The sequence below is a fragment of the Ursus maritimus genome, unplaced genomic scaffold (genome assembly GCF_017311325.1).
Source record: "Ursus maritimus isolate PB19 unplaced genomic scaffold, ASM1731132v1 scaffold_31, whole genome shotgun sequence".
NCBI classification, from domain to species: domain Eukaryota; kingdom Metazoa; phylum Chordata; class Mammalia; order Carnivora; family Ursidae; genus Ursus; species Ursus maritimus.
Genome location: NW_024425675.1, coordinates 27518972 through 27537603, shown reverse-complemented (window position 1 = coordinate 27537603; position 18632 = coordinate 27518972). Strand labels below are relative to the sequence as shown.

The 18632-nt window shown below is 55.8% G+C and overlaps 1 protein-coding gene across 7 annotated transcripts in view; it reads left to right on the top strand.

The window, feature by feature from the left end:
• PFKFB3 (6-phosphofructo-2-kinase/fructose-2,6-biphosphatase 3) overlaps window positions 1–18632 on the top strand; it is a 219832-nt gene that overhangs the window by 44725 nt on the left and 156475 nt on the right. Inside the window, exons 1-8 of one of the 7 annotated variants that reach the window (XM_040645448.1) lie at window positions 2995–4265; window positions 11392–11517; window positions 12408–12504; window positions 13185–13251; window positions 13807–13881; window positions 14249–14305; window positions 16639–16763; window positions 17444–17651. In XM_040645448.1, the coding sequence (XP_040501382.1) occupies window positions 4190–4265; window positions 11392–11517; window positions 12408–12504; window positions 13185–13251; window positions 13807–13881; window positions 14249–14305; window positions 16639–16763; window positions 17444–17651 (831 nt within the window). In that variant the 5' untranslated portion in view covers window positions 2995–4189. Of the gene's footprint in view, window positions 1–2994; window positions 4266–11391; window positions 11518–12407; window positions 12505–13184; window positions 13252–13806; window positions 13882–14248; window positions 14306–16638; window positions 16764–17443; window positions 17652–18632 lie in introns of those variants that run through there. The other 6 variants (XM_040645449.1, XM_040645451.1, XM_040645453.1 and 3 more) reach the window with 6 other exon arrangements.

Sequence of the window (18632 nt, the reverse complement as noted above, 5' to 3'; positions counted from 1 at the left end):
TGATGTCCCGTTGTCTGGGTGGACTGCCGTTTATTCATCCATTCACCTCCCGGAGCACATCTTCGCTGCTTCCACTTTTTGGTGATTATGAACGGAGCTGCCGTAAACCTCCCTGTGCAGGTTTTGACTTGGGTTTTCAACCCAGCGAGGTGGCATCGTGCGGGCATCCGTGTGTGTGTGTGTGTTGCCACTCATATACGAGGGACAAACATTAAAAAAAAAAATCACCGTCTCTCTTGTGTTTGGATGGATGGTGAGGTAAGGGTTTATCTCAGTCTTTTATTTGGTGTCTCACTTCACTGTCTCAGACATGGGATTGTTAAAGGAGCAAATGACGACACTTTGTGTCTAATTAACCACTTCTGATGCCTCCCAGCCTGCCGCGGCTTGTTCTCTCCTTCTCTCGCTGGGGAGGAGGTGGGTATGGCATGGTTTAAAGGTTGCAATCTGGCTAGCTGGCACAAGATCTTGGAAGTGGGGTTCGCTTTTTGCTGTTGTTTCTTCTCATAGGGGAGCAGGTGTAAGGGTTAGATGACGTTGGCCAACAGAGGGAAGAGTGTGTCATGGAGAAAACCATTTCCACCATCTTTCTCTGGGTCTCCACCTTGCTAAAGAATTCTCTATAAGCACCTGCACCAGGCAGGATTGTGCAAGAAGGTCTTTCTCTGCTCTTTTGTGTCCAACAGCTCAGCTGCTCTGGGTGAGAAGGTCTGAGGCACAGTGCGGTCTTCCCCTTGACCAGACTCTACTCAGCACCCTGGGGTTAAACTGCCCATCACGAGTCCCTGAGGAACTAGCAGATGCCTGTGTCAAGTCCAGGAAAAGAGTTAATAACTGGCAGTCTTGACCTTTGACCTAGTTCCTTAACCCCTCTCATCTCTAAACTTCCCCTTCCTCAATTAAAACAAAGGGCTGACTCATCTGGAAGGTTCCATCTAGCCTTATTTGTGCCCCGACCATGGAATCTCCCCTACTTGGAGCTGTCCTGTCTGTCAAATATTACTGAGATGTTTATACCCTCCACAGCCTTTTCTGAAGGACTGCATGTCTAATCACCAGAATGATGACAGGAGTTGGTAGAAGATGGAGCCATTAGGAGAACTAGGGAAAGAGTTAGGAGGATGTCTAAATCAGTAAATTCTGAACAGTACATTCTTGGAATTCAGTTGCAGGGGGGTTGTTTATAAACGGTTTTGCAGTGAAGCAATTTTATCCTCATAAGGACGCTACCCTAATGCACTGGAGGGTTGCAAATGCCACACCCATTCTAGCTGTCCCCTTGCTTTATTCTCAAGCGTGAATTCCTCCTTGAACCCCACCTAGTCCCACATTGTTTTCACTTAGACATCAGAAGCTAGGAGGGTTAAGTGAACTTCTGTTTGCCTGTCCCCCTATCAGGTGCAAGAGGTGATGAGGAAGAATTGTGTCTTTGCTCTGTAGCCATGGACACCCAAGCCCAAGGCATTGTTGACACACAGGCAGGGAAAGCAAGGGGTCTAGTGGCCAGAGGAAGTTCAAGTGCCTGGTGCCCTCAGGACTGGACCCTGCCAGACACATTATCTAGGTCAGGACATTAAAGATGTGCCTCTGCGAGCGAGGACCCCACTCTCCCTGAGCTGAAACCCACAGCTGTTTGCAAGCTTAGAGGTTGGAAGAGTGCCACCTTGTCCCTGTGACCTGTCTGTGTGTGCAAAAAATCTGATGGGAAAGTAGCAGCCACACCGATTCTTCCCGGAGAGGCAAGTGTACAAGCATGGAGGGGTGCAGCTACTCTCACGAGCACAGCAGGCCCCCTCCCTGACCCCAGCGAACCCCAGCCAGCCACTTTCCTGAGGGCTCCAGCGCTCGCTTGCGTCTGTTTTTCTCTTTGGATCAGCCCACTCTTGTTTCAAGAGTGGAGTGGGACTCTCCCTGGGGCGTTATAGGGTGTCATCCCTGGCATTTGCTCCCACTGCAGAAAAACAAGTCCAATGCAATGCACTCGGGTTTCTGAACAGCTGCCCGAGCGCCGAAACCAGACAGTCAGCAAAGCTGTCAGAAGGAGAGCAGGGACTCCGGGGAGGGCCGCGGCGGGGGGAGGGGGGCGGTGCCCGGCGCGCAGTCGGGACGCGGGGGGTAGGGGTTCGGTCGGGGGTACCCGCGCTGCGGGCTACGTGGGGGCGCTCGCGGCCCCTGGGCCCTCTGGGGTGCGGAGAAGTGGGGGAGGCCCTGGCTGGGCGGGGGTGTCCAGAGTGGGGGTCGGGGACACCCGCGCGGTGGGCGACGCTCGGCACTCCCGGCCCCTGGGCGGGCTGGGGTGCAGGGAAGGGAGGGAGGCCCGGGAGGGAGGCCCAGGAGGGGCGGGGCGGGAGCAGCTGTGCCTGCCGCCAGGGAGCGGGCGCGGTCCAGCGGAGCCATGCGGGACGTGAGCGACGTGTGGCAGGCTCTGCGCAGACTGTTCTATTGCAGTGCGGATTTCAGGGGGCGCCGCCTTCTTCCTTCCAATCACAGCGCAATCTCAGAGTGAGGTATGCACTTCTGCAAGGCCCGGCACCGCTTCTGTGCTGATGCACGGGCGTGCTAAAGTCACATGCATGCAAGACCACTCTGCGGGCGGCAGTCCCCGCCAGAAGCACCCCGGATCTTCACAGGGTGGGCACTGGTCTGACCACACGACTGCCCCACGTCTCTAGCTGATGCAAAAACTCCAAGGACTGTGGAGGCAGGAAACACACATACCCCCCCCATGGCGAGGAAGAGATGGGAGCTGTGCCGGATAAATGTCATGAATTTTAGGGGTTTGCCTAATTAAGGTGCCACCTCCCAGTAGTTTTCCCGGGGCTTATAGTCAGGTAATGAATTGCAGGTTGGAATAGGCTCTAGTTTTACTTACTCTTCTACTCAGATTAAGGTATATTGAAAATATTGTAAATAGTGACAGCAAAGACCAAGGTGACTCGGTCCATTTCGGTCCGGCCTCCGGGGCTTTCCTGTCCCCTTCTGGTGCCCCGCCCTTTGGGCCTCTCAGCAGCGAGGCCAGGAGTGGGGGGAAGGGGGAAGACCAGGTTCCAGGTCTCAGGGCCGGGTGTTAGGGGAGCAATGTTCACAAGTCAAGGTTTCTAAGGGCTTTAGAAAAGTGGGCGCGGTGAGGAAGAAGGACCAGGGAAGCCCCCTCCCCACGAGGGGCAGGGGTCGTGGTGGGTGAGACTCACAGGTATTATCAGGGAGCAGCTTTGGTAAGGAGTGACCTAGAGACCTATGCCACACAGGCGCTCTCGTAATCCCCCTTCTGGCTTCTTTCTAAGGTAGCAGAGGTCCCCACCCCCGAGTCCCCCAACCTCTCTTCAACCTGTAGCCCTAAGCCCGGGTCTTCAACTTGACTGTGCCTAACCTGGATCGCGTGTTAAGAATATAGATTGTTAGGGTCTTACTCCCAGAGAGGCCGAATCAGTAGGATGCATTTTAACCAGCCTCCAAGGTGATTAAGCTGCGGGGGTCCACGCACCACACTGGACGGCTCCGCTTCTTTCTTCCCAGCACCGCTGAGGTGATTATTCTGGGAAGCTGTGCCAGTCATCTTTAGGGGACGTAGGAGGAAGTTCAGAGAGTGAGACTTTTCAGCCAGAGCTGAGTTTAGGGCGTCATCAGAGGGATGGCAGGAGCAGGGCGCGCTGCTGCGGCCGACCTGCAGGGGGCGCCAGCAGGCCGCCTCCTGCGCCCCCGCCCCCCCACGTGAAAGAGGGCTGGATCCCGAAGAATGCGTCCCCGCCCCGAGGCTGACGTCTGCGTAGCTGCCGGTCCCGACTCTTAAAAGCCCGAGCGCCGCGCGAAGCATCCTAGCAGAGCTGGAGAGGCGACGAGCGGGAGGGGAGGGCGTCGGACTCGAGCTGGCACACGGGGACCGCGGCTGTCACTGCGCTCCGAGCATCCCGGTGGTTTCTCGAGTAGACGAGCTCGGCCCTGCGGCAGCTGCGGGTGCAGCCCTAGCTCCCTGCCCTCTTGCCGGCTCGTGAAGCCTCACGCCCCGGGCGAGCGTTCGTGATTTAGCACAAAGCACGTTTCCAAAAAGCAGCGCACGGGAGAGCTCCCGCGCCGCGCTCCCGCGCACGCACCCCCCTTCCCCTTTGTTTCGGGGGTCGACAGGCTGCTCTCCTCCCCAAGTCTGAATTCTTCGCGGGGGGCGGAGGGCCGCCGAGTCTAGGCTGTGAAGATGCCCTTGGAGCTGACTCAGAGCCGAGTGCAGAAGATCTGGATCCCGGTCGACCACCGCCCCTCGCTGCCCAGATGTGAGTGCAGATTCGCGCGGGGGCCGGGCTGCAGGGGAGCGGCGCGCCGCGTGGAGAGCCAGGCCATTGTGTGGCGGGCGCTGGCGGGGCGCTGTAGTGCCGGCTCCGCTCCTCCAGTGCGCTCGTGCCGGGCGCCGCCCTCCTCGGCGGTCCCTGCGGGCCGGGGCCGGGCGCTTCCCGCTCCTCCCCGCGGGCGGGCGGGTCCCGTCGCTCCGGCCGCGGGGCGGGGACGGCGCGGGCTGGGGCGAGGGCGCTGCGCCTCCCCCGGCCGGCGTCGGGGGCGCTGTGGCCCGGCCCGCCGCCCCACGGTGCTCCGCTCGGCTCGCGGCCGGAGCGCAGAGGCACTCGGAAACTCCGAGCGCGCCCCGGCCTCCGCTCCGGAGCGCCGGGTGCGGGACGCGCAGAACCGGGCGGGAAGCCTTTGCTGCGGGGACGCTGGGCCGGGGACTCCCGCGTGTCCCCCAGCCGGAGCCGCTCTCCCGGGCGCCTGCCGGGCCGAGTCTGGCCGAGGGACTCGGCGGGTCCTTCCCTACCTTTTCTCTGCCTTCGCTACCTCCCCTGCTCTCTGCCTTTCTCCCTCTCTCCTCTCCACCTCTGTTTCCGTCGTGTCTTTCTCCTGCTTTCCATACTTCTGTCCCTTCTCTATATTTGTCTCCTGTTTCTTCTGCGTAATTTTTATCTCCCCTTCTCTTTATGTTTATATCTACTCCCTCTCTACTTCCCTATCTCCTCGCTCTCTCCTTTTTTCTTAAGTATATTTTCTTTCTCCTTTCCCTCCCTCTCCCGGCTTGCACCTCCCGTTCCTGTGCTGGGGCGAGAAGAGAGCCACCTGGAACCAGGCCTGTGCTCCAGGGTTTGGGGAGGGTCCGTGGGTCAGTGACCGCATAGTTGGAAGCATTTTGTGCGCGCTGCGCGTACACACATACACACACACACACACACACACACACACACACACACACAATCCACCGTGCTTGGAATTTGTTGGCAGTTCACCTTCCTGCCCTGTCATCGGCCATAAATGCTTTGGAAAGGTTTACCTTTTACCTTGGGCTCTGTCCCTAAGCTGCGGAGAGAGGCACCTATTGAAAGGGTGGTCCCAGTGGTTTGAAGGCATCACCTGCTCTCCAGGTAACCCACCCAGGAGTCTACCAGGTAGAGGGTGGATAGGGTCAGCCCAGCCCTGCGTGTTCTACTTCAGGCGGGGTCAGGTTACCTGAGAGATAAACGTGGGATCCTGTGTCCAAATCCTCAAAGTGGCTTCTAGGCAGTGAGGGCTCCTGAGTGCCAGGGTGCCTGCTGCCACATTTCTCAGGGGATGGTCACTGAAGCCATGGTGACATCTTGCCACCTCAGGCTTTGCCCAGGTCTGAATCACCAACCCCCCCCTCCCCCCCCCCGCCTCAGATAGGAGGCAGGGAAAGCTGGCTCTGGGGTGCTCCTAGGTCATCCTGGTGATGGGGACCAGGCAAGGTGCTCCCAACACTGGGGGCCAGTCCTCCATCAGCTTATCCCCTCTGCCAGACCTGGGGTTCTCGGGGCCACAGAAGCCTTAAGAACTGGTTTCTTTGCGAGGTAGCCAAGGATAGGGGCTTTGCAGGTCTGTTTCTTGCTCCCAGCCCTTGTGGATACACTCTTAAATAGCTTTCTACGCTGGGGCTGACCACAGTAGTCCCCGATTGGTAGTGGGGGATGCAGTGCCCTAAATCGTGAGGGAGATGTGGCCGTGGCAGAACACAGAAGCAACCCCACCCTTTTTGACTTTTGAATAAAACCAGTATTTCTGGAGCACTTTGTAAACTGTAATTGGTCATACAAATACAGGTTGGTTCTCTGTATGTACATACGTGTGTTTGTAGGTAAGTGTGCGCACATGTGCACACATTCAGTAGTTCCCCGAGGTTCATGGTGGAGGCGTGAGGTTCCGTGTGGGGGCGCTGAGATTGGCTGGCATTCGCTCAGTCGTGTGCATCGGAGAGACACAAGTGTGCAGCTATGCCTCCTTGCTCCGGGCTTCAGAGACCCATCCATTAGACGCTATCAGTCTGCACGTCTCACACGCAGATGAGAGATTGCCTAAAATCCCTGTGAGAACCATTAGAGCTTGGTGTGTGCCTGGGGTGGGGGGGGGTGCTAAAGCCGAGGGATTAAATCTCTTGTCCCCGCCCACTCCTGGCATCCCTGTATGTGGTTCTGGGGTGTAGTCTCAGACACGTTCTTCCTTATAAAAATATCTACAGCCTGTATATTTATTACATGACCTTATTTCAAATAGTGGTGTCTTTCTGGGTTTATATAGTCACATCTGTCTCTCAGCAGAATGGGGAAAAGAGTATTTCTTCCTGGGGCATCTTTCCTGGTTCCCTTCCCTCCCCCATCACCTTCCTCCCCTTCTTTAATGGTATTTGGAAACTTGGATGGATTTTCTCCTTTCTAAACCTGTTCCCACCTTTCTAAGTGGTGTCCTAATTGAGAGTCTGTAGCAGATTCCTCTGAGCTTTATTAATTAAAAGATGGCATGGTGGACATTACTGTTCGTGTACGAAGAACAGTAAAACAACAACAGAAAGTTCCAGATGGGCTAGTTTGACAATATTTCTGTGTCTAAAGCACATCAGTCGGGTGCCCTGTTGGCTGCACCCATTCTGTGGTCAATCCTTCTACAAAGCGTGCAGTTTCCTTCAATTGCAAACTGTAACAGGACTTACTGACCAGGAAGCAATCGACAAGGAAGTAAATGACCAGCCGGCAAGGGCCAGCTGTGCGTTTAGTACACCATTACTCAAAGTTGAGAGCCTCTGTGTGGGAGTCCCGACTTTTTTGGGCGAGGCATTTAACCACTGAAAACCTGCGTCTCCACAATCTAGCTCCTGGGTTACGTCCCATCTCCTGATAGACTTCATCTCAGTAGGGGCTTGAACTTGGGTGGGGGGGCATTCCAACTTGAAGAAAGAAGGGGGGGGATGTTCAGGAGACGTCCCAACCTTATCTTTGAGTGGCCACTACGGTTGTCGGTTTGTAGCAGGGATTCTCAGCCCTGGCTGCATGTTGGAGTTATTTGGGGGAGATTTGGGGGGAAAACAGTCCATAGTGGTGAGCCCAAGCGAAGTTGAAAGTGCTACACGTGGGGCTTTCGGTTCAGCTGCTGGTTGAGAACTGCCAGTTTAGTTTCAGGTGAAGGATTTCAGGTGCGAAAGACCTAGGTGAGCCCCAGTTCTGTCCCTCACTTCGTGTGCAGTGGGACCTGTCTCCACCTGTGGGTCTTGCTTCCTCGTGTCCAGCACGATGGAAACCATAACGGCTCCTGCCGATGGAGGCTGCGGCGGGAAGCATTTTTTACACCTCCTGCCTGGTAGTTCCCAGGAACCTTTACGAAGCATCCCTCCATTTCACGGGCAAGGAGACTAAGACGCGGAGAGCTCAAGTAGCTTGGCCAAGTTCCCAGGAAGTGCTGGGGCCCTGCCTGGACCACTGTTTATGTGACTCGGCGCTCTGTTCTCGCAGCCAGTCTCCTAGTGCTCGCCTCCCAAGGTTGTCAGATGATTTACTAAGATGCCCAGATCCTCACTATTGCCGGCAGAGGCCCTGTCAGATTAGGAGAGCCATTTGTTGGACAAAGGTTAGGCATAAGTTACAACGTGCATGCGAAGTAATGAATGATTTGGTATCCAGCAGTGGGGCAGACGAGCTTTCTGGGCCTGCCTTCTCTTACCCCAGGCCAAGTCCGTGAAACCTTCCCAGCGAGCCCTTCGGAGGTGGCGGGCTCACAGAGGTCTCTGTGGGCAGCATTTGGCTTGCTCTTGCAAACCTTCCTGTAGACACATGGCAGTGGAAACTCCTGCTGGGACGGTCTGGGAATTGACCCCGTCCGCGTCCGCAGCTTGCGCTCTGTCTGAAACACCCTTTCCATTCGTTTCCCCGGAACTTTGCACTGAAGCATGATTACCTGCTTGCAGACAAGAACACCAATGACTTGGCATCTTTTGAAGTTGGCATTTTGGTGGAGTGCCTTTGGTGGAAGGAGCTATGCGAGCAACAGCAAAGTGTCTTCAATACTTTCTTTTCTGAGCCTGGGCTGTGGGTGTCGGTGTGGTGGGTGAGGACAGCTGTGGAGTGCCTGCTGGTGTCAGTGTGTTACACGCTATCAGAGAGGTGAGTCATTGAATCTGGGGAGTAGGGCCGGAACTGGAGCCCTCGAATGCAGCCTCTGTGCAGGGTGAGGGGTTTACCCTGGCCTGTCAAGCTGACCATTTAAGGAACGGCCACTCAGGTCGCCCCATTGGCTGCTGCTCACTGCCCTCGGGGCTGGCCTCCCGGTTATCACTTGCTTTGCTGTGTCCACTGGCCAGCGTGCATTATGGGCTGATACAATGGTGCGGCTGGCTGTGGCCACCCAGCCCTTAGCGCAGGTGCTCCTCGGGAACGCTGACTCCGGCTGCCCAGTTCAGCTCCCCCCCCCCGGGGCCACGCCCAGCCTCAGCGCCAGCGCTCCTCACGGACGTCTGTGCTGCTTCCTCGCAGCGTTCAGCACGCCCCAGAATGACTCTGTGCATTCGTGTGCTTGTACTTTGTCTCCTCCCCACCCCAGACCAGGTGCTTGTCAGCGCAGGGACTGTGGCCACATGATGCTGGGCGCTCATAGGGCACCCGGCACGTGTGTCCGTTGGGTGAATGAATGAATGCAATGACAGGAGTTGAGGGTGAGCTTCTGTGAGCTCTTGCTCAAGGGTCGGCCTTAACCCTGGATGATGCTTTTAGCTTGAGCTCCGTTCCCCTCCCCCCACAACCACAGTCAAGGTGTTTATAGTCTGTGAACCCAGCGGTCTTGAAACAATTGCTTCTTTCGCCCTTGAACAGAGTGAACATATGTGTATCTCCTTAAACATGCTTACGTGGACATCTGAATCCATCCGAGTATAAAAACTTTGGGGGGATCAAAAAGAAGTTAAGATGTTAAACTTTTGTTTAAGATGAAATGAAACACTTAAGAACTTTTGGGAAAATTTTGTGTTAAACTCCGCTCGTGTCTTCCGTCGTGCCTGTGCTGTTGGGGGAGAAGAGGAGAGAGCAGAGAGCCGGGGAACCTGGTAGGAGAAGTGGAAGGAAGCGCTTTTCTTCCCTGGGTTAAAAAGGTCTGCAGAGAAGAAACTGAGAGTCTGGGGGAACTGAGGCAGGGGCAGGTGATGATAGCATGAAGGCACTTGAGATCACCTGTGGGTTTAAAAAAAAGAGTGGGGAGGGGTGAAGGAGAATAAGACGCAAGTTTAATCCAAAGGTTTCCCTGCTCTGAGACCCAGGAGTGCCAGGGTGCAGGGACAGCTGCGGCCCATCTCGCCGCTCCGCTGAATCTTGTGCGAGAAGCCAAAGGAGTAGGGAGAATGGCTTCTGCTTTGCCAAATAAGAGAGTGATGATTTATTTGGGTTTGAGATTCAACTTGAATTCTTGGCTTAAGATATTTACTCTGCCATGTCCCTATGGCTTTTTTCCTCCCAAAGCATTGACTGCCAGAGATTTCTGCATATGATTATTTGATAGAAGAACTAATCCCCTGTTTGATAAATCGGTCAACCTCTGTCTCCACTTACTGGGCATGAGTCCATCAAAAGTATTCCATGCATGTGCACAGCTGAGAGGGGGCGGGGGGTGGAGAGAGAGAGAGCGTATGTGTGTGTGTCTGTCGGTCCCTGCATATTTAGATGCTCTTGGGAGCAGCGGCATGGTGGAGACATCAGATACGACCAGAGGAGAGCCAGAGTGGCTTGAGGGAAGAATTAGTAGAGTAAATGTTGATTTCAGGCATAAGTGAGAAGACTTTCCTCCTGAGTCCCCTGCAGCTGTCCTAGTGCAAACAGTAGGGTATGTCTTGTGTCCCCGCTGGTTTTCAGGAAGGCCATCACTTTTCTCTTCTTGCCCCTTGACTCAAGAAAGCCCATTGGCGCTCCTTTGCTCTCTGCGTGCTTATGCTGGGCAGGGAAATGCCTGTTTTTTACAAACTTGTTTGTCTCCAGCCCCTGGGAGCTGGGGAATCCCAGCCAAGGGCTTTCGTGGCTCCTGAATGTCTCCTGGCCTCCTGATGGCCTTTCTTCCTCCTCACTCTGCATGGAGAAGGTCACTGATGGTCTAAAACATGACAGAAGAAACCACCCCCTCTATGCTTTGTTTCCGTCCTCCTTGCCCCCAGCCCACAGGTCCAGGGGGCAGATCCTAGAATAACACGGTGGGTGTTTGGACATGTGATCTCAGTTTGGTCACAGGCTGAGCATGGGACCGTTGGGGCATCCAGCTTAGGGGAGGTGCCCTCCTTCAAGCCTGTGCCTCTCAGTGGCCTGGTGGCGCTCCCTCCTTCCCCATCTGGCACTCGCTTGCTTAGAAAGAGACAGAGCCCCCGTCTAAACATCTGCCTGGATCTGTGGTATGATCACAGTAGCTTTGCCCGCATCCGTGTGGCCGGTGCCCGGGAAGCAGTGCCACGTAGCTGACCAGGAGAGCTAGGTTGACTGTGGGAGTCAGCGAGCACCAGGCAGTGTTGCTGGGCTGGGAATGGGAGGTGGCTGGTCTCTTGCTCCTAGTGGGCAGCCCCTGGCACTCTTGTCACCAGGATGCTGGAGTCACCTTAGAGTCTGAAGGGCAAGACACCAGCCAAGGAAACATACTGCACCTTAAGTGTCCAGAATGGGGTTCTTTGGGTTCCTTTCTTAAAACCCAGTGAAAACCTCTCTCCCTGGTGTTTTTGTCTTATTGAAACACCCCCCTACTGTTAATCTCACCCCCATTGGTGTTGGGGAGTCCCTTCTTTATGCCCCCCCAAAGTGCTTTCTGCTCTGGGCTTAGTAACGGGGCTCCTGGCTGGGTTTAGGGCCCTCCGGGATTGCGGTGGTATTTGGGGTTGGGACAGCCCCTGCCATGCATGACCTGAAAGCAAGATGGAGATATGTGCCTGCCGGGGGGAGGTCTCTGGCCAACAGGGGATCTCAGCCCCACTAGACTGTAAAATGCCCCGGGGCTTTGAGGTGGGAATGAAATAGATATTTCTGCAGAATTCCCGAAAGTTCCCTGTGGGGCATAGGCTTCTGTTCACCAACGTGCATAGCTTCATCGCTGACACCTTTTTCTGTTCTCCCCTAGCCTGTGGGCCGAAGCTGACCAACTCCCCCACCGTGATCGTCATGGTGGGCCTCCCAGCCCGGGGTAAGACTTACATCTCAAAGAAGCTGACTCGCTACCTCAACTGGATCGGCGTTCCCACGAAAGGTGAGGCCATGGGCCAGGGCCGGGCTAGTCTCATTGATCGCTGCAGTCGAGCCCGCCGGCCTCTGAAACCGGGAAAATTGGCTGCCAGGACTTGCCTTGCAGGGCCACTCTGCGGCTGGCCTGTCCCCCGTGGTTGTGGGGGACCCCTTCTGGCCACGCTGTATACCTACCCTGATTTTATGTTGGGATGTTTTCCCACCTGCTGGTCTGTTATCCCCACTGCCCTGCCGCCCTCCGAGCTCAGCCCCTCACCTCCTTCAAAAAGCCTTCTTTGGCCACATAGTCTGTGGGGACCTGTGCCCCTCAAGTTCCAATAGCACTTCGTTGTGACATTCTTCTCCTGACTGTCATAAAGGGCTCCATTACCATCAGTTACCTTTTTATGACTGGTCTTTGCAATGACCCGGGGAAGGTTGTGTGGCCGGCCGCACGAGTTTTGGCATCTGCTGTCCCCACAGTGCCCAGTGCCGTGTGTCATACAGTGAGTGCCCTGCAGGTACTGTGTCTTCCACCGGGCGCGGGCTGCTGGGTCAGTGGGAGAATGGCCGATCTGAGCTTCCCGCGCTCTCCTGGGGGCCGAGTGCAGACATCGTGCTCCGGTCGCCTCTTCCCACGGTCTCGGGAAGCTGGTGGCACCAGGGCCGTGGGAGACAAGCGCTGGGAAAGCAGGCCGCCATGAGCAGAGTTGGGTCTGGGGAAGCTGGGCGGCCTTCTCGGCCCCCTGTCCTGCACGTGGGGGGCCAATTCCTGGTGTCCGGGTCTCAGCGCCACCTCATTCAGGTTGGCGTTGGCGTGTTGGCTTGGCGTCCTTTTTTGGGGAGAGTTCCCGGGTGTGTGTGGCTCCTTCCTCCCCAGGGGGCCGCTGAGGGTCGTCGCTTTTGCCTCCGCAGTGTTCAACGTCGGGGAGTACCGCCGGGAGGCCGTGAAGCAGTACAGCTCCTACAGCTTCTTCCGCCCCGACAACGAGGAGGCCATGAAAGTCCGCAAGTAAGGCCTGGACTCCGGTTTGCTTTGCTTGCTGAGGGCGGGTTCTGGAAGAGAAAGAGGAAGCGGGCCTGCGGGCGGCTCCACGGGCCGTCTGGCCTCTGCGAGCGTATGAGGATGAGTCCCAGCCCCTGTGGGACTCATTCCTTCATCTGCTCCCAGGGGTCCAGGTCAGCTGATGGCTGACAGAGGTCAACAGCCATGTCTCATGGAGAATGAACAAAATCATTTTTGTGGAAAATCTTCTGTTGACATTTGAAAGGGACTTTTTTTGTTTTTTTAAGCCCAGGGTGGTCATGAAACCCAAGTGCCGTGGTGCTCAACCCTGACAGCATCTTAGATTCCCCTGGGAGCTTGGGGAGATCCTGGCGCCAGCCCTACCCTAGACGGTGCCCTGAGAATCTGTGGGCAGCCCTGGACGTCAGTTCTGTAAAAGCACCCCATGAGATTTCAGGTTGCAGCCGGCCGGAAGCCCCATCTCTTGAGGGGGACCGTAGCCACCTGTGCGAGGCTCGCTCCGGCCTCCAGGGCTGTGGGGGCTGGGCCCGGCGGCTCTGGCCAGGCCAGCAGTTTAGCGGTAGCACTGCCGGTCACTCTGTTCGTTAGGAGGAGGAGGGTTGCTCGGGCTCCCCGCGTGGCGTGGGCTGGTCTGAGGCATGCGTTCTCGTTCCTGTGTGTTGCAGGCAGTGCGCTCTAGCCGCCTTGAGAGACGTCAAAAGTTACCTGATGAAGGAAGGGGGCCAAATTGCAGTAAGTCTGCGGAATTACCAGCCCTTGTGTCCAGCACCATAGCAGGATGGTGCCCTGGAGAGAGGAAGATGTAGACAGGCCAGAGCAGTGCCGAGAGCCATTGCAGGGACACCTCCAATAGGGACGGGTGCCCCTGGCCTGAGAGTTCGGGGAAGCAGGTGGCTAGAGTAGCACAGGGACCCAGGAAGGTGGTTAACCGGGAGTGGACTCCGGGCACGGCTGGTTGGTGTGCTCTGCTCACCCCTCCTCTGTGAGGACCCCACCCTCCAAGGCAGGCTGGGCCTGGGGTGGCTCCTGCCGGGGTAGCCGGGGTCGCTTCCTTGTGCGCCCTCCCCTGTGCATTGCATTATTCGTTTGCTCTAAGTACCCTTCCCTCCCTCCCATCTGTCCCTGACTGCTGGAGGTAGTGGGACCGCCGGGGGCAGGGTGCGGTCTCTCCTGGAACCACATTTTTGGCTTACACCTAGAGGTGACAGGCCTGACCTACTTGTGGTTTGGTAAATACTGTTCATCTCACACTTGGGCTTTCTTCACTGCCCTCTTTCTCCCTATCAGGTTTTCGATGCCACCAATACTACCAGAGAGAGGAGACACATGATCCTTCATTTTGCCAAAGAGAATGATTTCAAGGTGAGCCAGACTTCTTTGCATGCTCTGGAGCGTGCGGGAGCAGGGACAACAAGCACCTCAGGGACAGGCTGATTCCCATGTCTGGGGCTCCTCTGCCCCATGCCTGGTACTTTCCCTGCTGCTGCCCTTGTTTTGTTGCCTACAGATTGGGCCTTACTGGTGGGTGCTCTGAGGGGTTACCGTGACTAGAAAGTGGGGAGGGTGAAGGACTCGGGATGGAGCAAGTGGTTCGTTTTATGTGTTTGGGTATTTATAAATGAGGTCAGTCCTCCTCGAATGTGGTGATGACATCACAGTGACACCAAAGTCAGCCCTTTGTGTTAATCACATTTGTTGTTTCCTAACATTTTGCTTTACTTTCTTCCAGGTGTTTTTCATCGAGTCTGTGTGTGATGACCCTATGGTTGTAGCCTCCAACATCATGGTAAGACCACACAGGACCCCACTCTAGGGTGGCAGTGAGAGAAAAGTGGGGAACCAGGTCAGGCCCAGAGCAGTAACTAGACGCTGAGAGTGAGCTGGCTATGCCAGCTTGTTGATTTTGTCTGAGAGGTGGGATCCAGGGAGGCGGGAGGTGCAGAGTGGTATTTAATTTAGAAGCATGTTCTGTGACCTGGACTGGCTTTATCTGGGGTCCTTGCAGACAGTTAGCAGAAAGCAGTCTTTGCGGGACATAACAGATAAAGCCGGGGGACTGGGAATAGTTTCTGTGAGTGGCAGTAGCTTGGCAGTTGGGTGGGGACAGGGCTGCTTGGGACAAAGGGCAGCTCACCCCTCCAGATGGGAAAGGAGGCAGCGGGCGGGACTCTTTAGCTGTTAAGGTCCTTGGTTAGTAAGAATGATCATGTATCGATAAAACTCTATAGGACGCAGCTAGCTTAAAAGGCAGAACCCCATCGCCGGGTATAAGGAGGGCACGTATTGCATGGAGCACTGGGTGTTATACGCAAACAATGAATCATGGAACACTACACCAAAAACTAAGGATGTACCATATGGTGACCAACATAACATAATAAAAAATTTAAAAAAGGAAAAAAAGGGGCAGAACCCCCAAGTGTGGGAAGAAGGGAGGTAATAAAACAATCTTCCGCTTTTGCATCTGCAACATTCCCTTCTCCTCTCCCAGTGCCAAGGGGGAGGTTTGCCCAGATCAGTTGAGGGTAATTGGCAGCTTAATTTGATTAATTAAATTTTACCACTGGAGAGCAATATATCATAAATGAAAACAGTTACCATGAAGACTTTACCACAGATCCCCTTCTCAAGTAGATCATTTTCTCTCCAGCATAAATATGTGAGAATAAGATGTGTCTCCAATGAAAAGCAGGTCTGATGCTTGTACAGGGAACGCTCTGGTTTGCTGTACACAAGCGTGCGTTTTTAGAGGGTTGCTGAAGATTCATTGGCTTCTGGTTTTGGAACTGTTCTCCAAGGCAGTGGGAATATTTACAAGCGTTTCTAAGAAATGAGTTCATATTTTAGGAAGAGCTATTCAAATTGTGGAAAATCAGTCTGGATTAGTTTCAGCGCGTCCAAAGGAAGAGGCTCAAAGTACAGGGACACAGAACAGAAGTTGCTGTAATCTGAACAAAGGGTTTTGCTGGGTTTCCTCGGTTTGGTTCCACTAGTCCCATGTGGTAGCGAGGCACGGTGCAGGTGCACAATTAAATTTCCACAGCGAGCTGTCCCCACGCGCTCGGCTGGGAGCTCACCACTTATCTCGTGCTCTGTTAACACATCTGGTCGTTTGCCCCATTTCAGAAATCCGTGGCTCTGCTTAAGCCTGGGAGCAGCTTTGCAGCTTAGCCCTTCCCACTGTGCTCTTTGCGGCGGCCGTGCTAGGAGAAAGGGATTTGGGAACTTAGATCGTTTTGCATTGTGGTAAAATATACATAAGACCAGATTTGCCGTCTGACCCGTGTAAGTGTTCCAGCCCGTGGCATTCAGCACGCTCACATCTCCGTTGCAGCGGTCACCCCGCCTGCCCCCCGATAGGCAGAACATTTTCATCTTCCCAGACTGAGACTCGGCGCACCGTGAAGCACTAACTCCCCACTGAACTCGGGTTTTTGAAGTGTCGGCCTCTCTCCAGTGCTAGTTGTCATAGAGAAAGAGGACACATGCATTAACAAATTCTGAGTTTCCCTCAACTCTGCCCCATTTCCCAGAGCTATCTCTTAGAGGAGATGGTGGGTCCAAGGGTCGTTTCTGCTTCGTCTCTTTCTGATGAGAGCAAAGCTTCGAAAGGACAGGGTGTGTGGTCCAGGTGGAGAAGCATGTGCTGCTCCATATGGGTGGTGGCAGGAAGCGTCATGCCTGGCGCTTAGGGGAGGGCATCGCTAGCGTCTCCAGAGTGTGCCTTTGCTAACCGGCAGCCTACTCTCGGCGTAGGGAACGTCGCAGATGCTTATCCAGAACTCGAATTGAGGGTTGGCGGTCTGGTGGTGACCTGGCTACTGGGTCGATCCCGAATCGTGGCCCATTCAGATGTGTTCATTAGAATCCTTGTGGGTTTCCTGTCTCTGTCCCTTTGGGCAGCGATCCTCTGTCTCCCATGGGGGCTTTCCCAGTGTAATCATTGGGCTCTGACTCAACCCTTGGTCTATTTCTTTTTTTCCTCTTAAATGCCGGGTAGGATCATCATTATTCTGGGCTGCTCTGTACTTTCCCTGTTTCCAAGCCCCAAATCCTGCTTCGTCTAAGCAGAAAGCCTTCACAGCGTGATTCATCAGCTGCCTCTTTGTGGTGTTGCAGGAAGTTAAAATCTCCAGCCCGGATTACAAAGATTGCAACTCGGCAGAAGCTATGGACGACTTCATGAAGAGAATCAGTTGCTACGAAGCCAGCTATCAGCCCCTCGACCCTGACAAATGTGACAGGTAATTCCTAAGAGGTGACCTTTCTGAGTCCCCTACTTTAGTGTTTTCTTGCTGTCCCCACAAAGCACTTGCTCCGGGACACTTTCATCAGCTCTCTTTTAAAACATCTTTTAAAAAAATCCTTGGGCGTCTGGGTGGCACAGTCAGTGAAGCGTCTGCCTTCGGCTCAGGTCATGATCCCGGGGTCCTGGGTTCCAGTCCTGCGTGGGACTCCCTGCTCCGGGGGCAGGCTGCTTCTCCCTCTCCTTCTGCCCCTCCCCCCTGCTCATTCCCTCTCTCTCTCAAATAAATAAATAAAGTATTTTAAAAAATAACAAAACCTTGATTGCATTTTCGGTATCAATGTTTCAGGTGCTCACTGTGTCAGGGTGTGGAAGGTGCATGTCGAGCCCCGTCTTGCTCCTGTCCCTTTGCTGTGTCCTTTCTCTTCTGTCCTCTTGCTTTGCTGTCCCCCTCTTCTGGGAGGCAGCGGCCCCTCGACCACACCCTGCACACTTGTTCTCTGCCTCTGAGACAACAGACCCCGTCTGCGCCCTCACAGAGCTCACAGCCAGACGTCGTGGTTCCGTTGGGGCTGAGCCTCTGCGACGGGCCTGGGGCTCCAGGGTGCACCCCCGCGCTGGCTGGCCTGGGCTGTGCCATCCGGGGCCTTGGGATCAGCTGCTTGCCTTCCTGCGCAGGGACCTGTCCCTGATCAAGGTGATCGACGTGGGCCGGCGGTTCTTGGTGAACAGAGTTCAGGACCACATTCAGAGCCGCATCGTGTACTACCTGATGAACATCCACGTGCAGCCCCGCACCATCTACCTGTGTCGGCACGGCGAGAGCGAGCACAACCTCCAGGGCAAGATCGGAGGGGACTCGGGTCTGTCCAGCAGGGGCAGGAAGGTAGGCGGGGAGCGGGGGCGGGGCGGGCTGCAGACGGATGGCGTGCGTCCCTGTGTGTGTAGCGTGCGCATGCGCACCTGTGCGTCGGGGCCGGGGGGGTGTGTCCCGGGTCTTTGGGGAGGGTGCCTGTGGGGGGCTGCTCCTTCGTGGCTCGGGCTCCTCCGCACTGTTCGATGACAGCAAAGTAGTGCCCCTAAAATGGAGCGGGACGAGTCCCGCGCCCGCTCCTGGGGGAGGGCAGGAGCCCGAGTCAGCGCGTCCCTCTTGTCCCGCGCCCTCTCAGTTCGCGACGCCCTGGGCAAGTTCGTGGAGGAGCAGAACCTGAAGGACCTCAAGGTGTGGACCAGCCAGCTGAAAAGTACCATCCAGACGGCAGAAGCCCTTCGTCTTCCCTACGAACAGTGGAAGGCGCTCAGCGAGATTGATGCCGTGAGTGCCGGCGCCTGGCGCGCCGTGGGGGCGGGCGCGGGTGCCGAGGCACACCAGGTCTCCTCGCGCCGGATCTGCCCGGCGTGGGGGCCCTGGCGCACGTGCCCGCGCTGCGTTGAGCGACTTCGCGTGACCTCTGGTGTTCCCGCCAGGGCGTCTGCGAGAGATGACGTACGAGGAGATCAAGGACACCTACGGGAGTGCGCTCTGCGGGGCAGGCTGGACAAGTACTACTCAGCTACCCGGGGGAGTGCGTGTGCCGGCGTGGGACAGCCGGCGGCCGGGGCAGAGGCTGCTGGGCCCAGCGGCCCCTTCCTGGTGGCCGGGCGCGCGGGCGCGGGCTCGGCGGCAGGAGCACAGGGGCTCCTGCCCACCTCCCGGACCCCTTCTGACGTGTGCTCCTGGCACTCTCACCTCCATCGAGGTTTTCCTAAATGGAACCTTGGAGACGGCTCCAGGAGCAGCACAGTTATGTATTTTCCTGTGAGCAATAGCCGAGAGACGTGTTTCTCTCTAATGAAGCGGGAGACGACACCAGTCAGGGCGATCGCT